Source organism: Mastomys coucha, unplaced genomic scaffold, assembly GCF_008632895.1.
Source record: "Mastomys coucha isolate ucsf_1 unplaced genomic scaffold, UCSF_Mcou_1 pScaffold4, whole genome shotgun sequence".
Taxonomy (NCBI): Eukaryota; Metazoa; Chordata; class Mammalia; order Rodentia; family Muridae; genus Mastomys; species Mastomys coucha.
In genome coordinates this window covers 22,541,229-22,547,006 of record NW_022196910.1, presented here as the reverse complement: position 1 = coordinate 22,547,006, position 5,778 = coordinate 22,541,229, and the positions used below count along the sequence as shown (strand labels likewise).

Below are 5,778 nucleotides of genomic sequence, written 5' to 3'. Positions count from 1 at the left end.
AAAAAAGAATTGAGTTCAAAGACAGAGCGGTTCCAAGTGGTTTGTGCCATCCCACAAGTCTCTCAAGTATGACAATAATGAACGACTGCACTTCACAGCTGTGCCATTACTCTCAGGCTTATTTGAAAGCCACATCTTTGGGGAGCTAGTCTGTGTGACTTGGAGTCAGTCTTTGGCAAGCAGGATCTCTTTCTTCCCCAGCCTCAGCCAAGGCCTACCCAGGCCATCGCTGTTCATGGCTAACTGAAACAGAAACAGCGATTTGGTTCCTACCTGCAGACCAGACCTAGGACTCCAGTCCCATTTGGTACTTGTGGCTAATCTACAGCCCTTACTCTTCTTCCGTTGTGAGCTGATAAGGGATGTAGTCCTCTATTAAAAATATGATAGTGTGAGAACATTCCTGAAGCTCAGAAATGATGCGCAACTCTCTGACTTTGCCTCTCTGTGATGCTCAAATAAATATTAAATAATAAACACGATAAATGTTCTTACATTTGGACAATTCTGGTTTTATTTTAAGCCAGGATGTGTGATGTGTATGTGGGATGGGTTTTTTTGTATTTTTTGGGTTTTTTTTTTTAGTTTAAAGGTCAACTAACTTTTTTTCTGCTCATAATCACGAGGCTTCCTTATCTAAACAGAGGCCTATTGTTCCAGGCCTCAGACCTACAGAGATCTCTTTTCCTCAACTTAATTTTAACAGGATAACTCCTCAACCTCCCTGATGGCAAGAAGCATAATATCTTTTCACAGGAAAAAAATGAATCTCTAATGGGCATTCCAGAAGTCTTCTTCAAAGGGAGTTCACTGTATAGCATTTTATGCAAATGAGACAGTCTCTTAGGCTGTAGCCTTCCTTCCTTGAAAAGTGTCAGGGTATTGGAGGAAGCCACGCTCCTAGCTTATCATTTCCTCACAGAACAACATCAACAAAGAAATATCGATGGCGCTTTTAAAGCCTTCAGAAATCAATTTAGACCATGAATCTATTTAGTTTAGATGTTAATGAAACTTGGTGCCTTTAAAAATAATGAATATTTAATAAGACATAAATTGAAAGACATAAACACTGTTGGCAATAATATAATGAAGTTAATAAGTCTTGGTTGGACTCACGATATCCACCTCCCCGCTCCCCAAATGGTCCCATCTCAGGAGTCACTGTGATGTTCGCTGAAGTTTGCTGGTTCTCATATTGGCTGCAATTTAAATGCGCCTTTGAAAACCGTAGTACGGTTGGGAATCAGGCTCTGGCAGATAAAGTAAAGCTATCACACTGTGTTCAGTAGCTGCAGTGGGCAACGGCTCTCTCTTAGCTCCCTATCTTCCAGAGATTTGTGTAACAAACTCAGCTTCCTGTCTTGAAGGCAGGAAGCAGCATGAGGCCCTTCATTCTTTTTAAACAAAAAGGAAAAGACGTTTTGGTTCATACTCTCCGGGCCCTGGATTTAAAGAGGGGCTTTATTTATTGAGCAGGAGCAGGCATGTGATTCCACGTGCTCAGAACCTCCTACAAACGCGTTTGGGCTGAGGGTTTGTGCCTTTCACTTCTGCTTTAAAGGTCTCAGTTCAGGGTCCATTTCTACCTTGTTCCTCATTAGCTGGTTCACTACATCTTACCACCATCCACAGCCCCATCTGCCTTCTGCCCTCTGCATTCATCTTTGATCTTCACAGTGTACTTTGTCTACTTAGAATCTCTCCTCTCTGCCTCTCTGTTGCCCTACTAATAGGTTGGTCTGAGGTCGCTCCTGGGACATGTCCACGTTTATAGTCGCAGAAGCCAATATCTAACGAAAACAAACTACCACAGAGTCCTGCAAACAGTATAGTACCTCCCTAGCCCCAGATCAGAAATGGCTTCTCTTTCGGCGATAACGCAGAACTCTGCGTCGTAGCTCAAACAGGGTTGTGCCAGGCACGTGACACAGGGGGCTAGCTCGGTACTGGCAATCAGAACATGTGAGTATACAGTTAAGCATGACACTCTCCATGGCTTGGGTAAGCTAGGCGAGGTGGCAGATGAAGCCAGGACAAGCTGTTCCTAAGGATCCCGTTGGAGAGAAGGTATCTGGGGCTCAGAAATGCAGACTTCCCTAAGAGTTTGTGAGTGGTACTTCATCAACATAAAGAGAAATACTGATGTTAGAAAATGATCATTTTTCCCCCTTATTTGTTCCTTTCTGTGTAGAAAGAAGGGGATCGGCCTGAACGGGTCCAGCCGATTGCATCGTCTACATTGATCCACTCTGACCTGACGTCTGTTTATGGCACCGTGGTAATGAACAGGACTGTACTGTTCTTGGGGACCGGAGACGGCCAGTTACTTAAGGTCGGTTTCTCTGTGCTTCTTCCTTCAGATGTCCAGTTTTAATAAGCTCCTCTTAGTACCTGCCTATTTTAAACTTCCCTTCATACTCTCCTGAGCTCTACACAAGGCTCTACCTAACTAACATCGCTTTACTAATACCCTATCCTGAAAAAGCTTGGAGGACATTTTAGCAATCTGGGTGTAGACCCTCCGCTCCTGCCACCACTGTCACACCGTCAGCCTGCAATGAGGCACTAGCCACCTGCTTTCTGGGAAGTAGGTACACCATGCCCCCTTCCTCACTCATAGCTGCTGGGTGAGATGAATGTGGGTCTAGCCCCTACCCCATCCCTGACTCACCTTCCTGAGACGTTTAACCTTTCAGTTCTCTCTCCTTTACGCTGGAAATGTACAAAGCACCTTATTTCTCACAACTTCAAAGAGACTCGCGATTAGAGGCTTGAAAAGAAAAAGAAGAAACAGGTGTGCCCTTCTTCCAGCTCCCTCACCACCCACAGAGGGCATTTGTTTTCTGCCCTCTGTACCATGCCAGGGAGAGGTTAGACATCTGAGATTCTTCCAGACTCCCCTGGCCTTTCATCTCATAGGACTATTTTCCCCCATGATATAGATGAACCCTGGTCAAGCTGAGAATTTTTTTTTTTTTTTAAATTCACCCGGAGGGGAGGGGCAGTGGGGAGGAGGAGGAGAAAGTCAAATCAGAACTACCAAGGGGTTCCTCTGAAATTACCCAGCAGTCCTCTTGTCAGCGTCCTTAGCAAGCATGACTTGCGTGTCTCCTGTGGCCTCCAGTAACAGCCGTGGCTGGGAACTGCAGTGTCTGTCACCCTAGATGGGTGACACTGCTTGACCTCTCTCGGCAGCCACTCAGTTGACCCTCAGCTCAGATTCTTAATTGAATACTGGCAGCCCTGTTTTTCCCCCACAGCCGCCTGCCCCTCTTCAGCTAGCTGTGCCTTTAGGCAGATCGTTTAGCCTCTCTTAGCCTCCATTTCTCCGAATGTAAAATGAGATTATACTAGGCAAGCCAGGAAGAGAAAAAAAAAAAAAAAAAAAAAAAAAAAAAAAAAAAAAACCTTTTTTCATCTGATGGCTTTGCTCCCGCAGCCCCCAGCCAGGCTTGTACATGAGCTGCTCTGTGGTCCTATGTCCATACTTTTATCATACCCATCCCTAGCCCAAAATGGTTCTCCCGTTCTTTCTGTGCTTTACTGAGTCCTCTGTAATTGGCTTCAACTCTTCCATAATGGTGTCCAAGCCCCTAGAGGTGTCTTGTTCTCCCCATCCTCCAAGCTATTCACCATCAGCACCTTCCCTTGTCTTGTTATTGATGTCTTGCTTTGATACCTACCCTCTGTGGTTCATGTTTGTCCTGCCAACTTGATTCTAAGCTTCCTGTAAAGGGGGCCATGAATTCCCTCAGCCTGACACAGTGCCGAGTGCTGGGTAGGCATTTGATTGAGTCTGTTTCCTTTGGAGGAAACCCAGTAACATATGGGAGGGAATTTGTTTGTATACACATTCTTTTTAAATATACATTGATCATCTTTCTCCTTGAGCTAGTTTCATTTCCTGGGGAAAGGAGAGGTAGGTAGATAGATACTCACCAATCTTTGCACACTTGACACCCAGGGACGCCTGTGGACATACTAGCCTGGTCAGGCCAAGCAGGCCCATTAACCCTGCAGAAGACGTTTCTATCCATCCTTCCTAGGTCTCCTTACCAATTATCTCTTCAGATTTGGGATGTTTTTGACAAGTGTTTTGACAAGAACACTGTTTCCCCAAGCTGAGCCTACCAGACTGTCACACGAAGAATTGGAGGTGAAGGAACACTTGCCTATAAATAGTCCCCCATGGGATGGCTTGGCTTCCCTTGTCCTGTGGGTTCAGCTCAGCCATTCCTGTGTGCAGCTGTCTGAGTTCCAGTCTTACTGGAAGCCAGGGGGAGGGCCCAAGCTGCAGCATCATGCTGTTACTGGGGAGGCGGTTGTGATTAAGTCTTGCCTTTCTCATGTTCTGTATGGGGTACCACTTTGAGACCCTCGCATATAGTCTCATTTTTAGGGCTCAGTTAACAAGGGTAGACAGGCGTTTTTGTTTCAGTTTCATGACTTTACGTTTCTACAGTGTTTCCTGCATGCTAAATAATCCAGCTCTCTCACCAGCCCCATTTTACAGATGGAAGAAGAGAGGCCTAGCATTGTTGAGTGATTGGACAAAGTTACCCATGGGCCATGCAGGGATTTGAACCTGGAACAACATCAGAGGCTGGATTCATAACTCTCTGCTGGGGGGACCATGCAGCCTGTGCCTTAGCTTCCAGGCGCATCCTGGGGGCTCTTAGCAAGGGAGTGGTGTGTTGGGAGGGAGTTCCGGTGCTGCTGAGGTTCCTACAGAGAGGAAGCCAACCAACCCTATGATGGAGGGAACCCCTGACCTGACCCTGTGTTTACTTCTTGAGGATTAGCCACTCCCTATACTTGGTCTCTCTGGGACAGTTCCCTCCCATAGCAGGAGGCATGAGGGGTGAGGCTGTCTCCCTCCTATCCCACCCTCTAGGGACAGCAGGTAATTCCCTTCATACTACCTCTTGTGTCAGTGTGCCAATTCTTGGATATAGCCTTTGAAATGACTTGGAGACACCCTCCCCCCGCCCCAGAAAACAGAATGGTGCACAGATGACCCTCAGATCTTCTTATTCAAAAGAGCCCCCCTTTCCCCTTGGCACACTTCTCTCCAGAACCTTTAGGGAAGATGAACACTGAGAGACACAAGCTTGGCTTCTAAGCCTCTTCCTGGAGGTATTAATGAGCACCAAAGAAACAAACCCCAGCCTGATGCAGACAGCAGGAGGAGGAGAAGAAAAGGCTCCAATCACCCACAGCCTGACTCATCAGTTTCACAGTGATCAAGAGGCGAAGGCATTTTGACATGTGCCAGGCACCGTAGTATATGCCTGGCTGGATATGAGGCACGCAACTGGCAGCCGATTGCTGTTTTTACCACCACCAGTAAAAACCTGACTTCTTCCCTCTCTGCAAACCTCACGGAGTTTTAATATAATTTTGGTGCCATTTTAAACCTCAGGCTATTTAAATAATTTTTCCCCTTTCCTGTGAAAGAACTGTAAGCTCATGTAGAGAGTTGCAGGGTAGCGGGAGATGAGAGGAAGGCAAAATAAAAATGATCCTTAATTGCGTCATGTAGAGGCAACCGCTGTCAGCATTCTGGATTCTTTTTTTACATAGTTGAGGTCAGACTGTATCCAGCTTTGAGTCCTCCTCTCCTTCAGCTAATGAGGGAAGAGGCTTATATTCAAATGCTGCTGCAAGCCCTTTGTAAACAGTATTTTTAAATAGCTCTAGCGTGTTTTGTTATATGGGAACATAATTTTGAACTCGAGCTGAGGTAATGGATCACTTTATAAAAAGTCTTTAAAC

The 5,778-nt window shown here is 45.9% G+C and overlaps 1 protein-coding gene across 1 annotated transcript in view; it reads left to right on the top strand.

Moving 5' to 3' along the window:
• The window catches only part of Plxnc1 (plexin C1), a 159,921-nt gene that overhangs the window by 20,346 nt on the left and 133,797 nt on the right, over window positions 1–5,778 (top strand). The window contains exon 2 of the mRNA XM_031350348.1: window positions 2,195–2,335. Within this exon, the coding sequence (XP_031206208.1) occupies window positions 2,195–2,335 (141 nt within the window). The remainder of the gene's footprint in view (window positions 1–2,194; window positions 2,336–5,778) is intronic.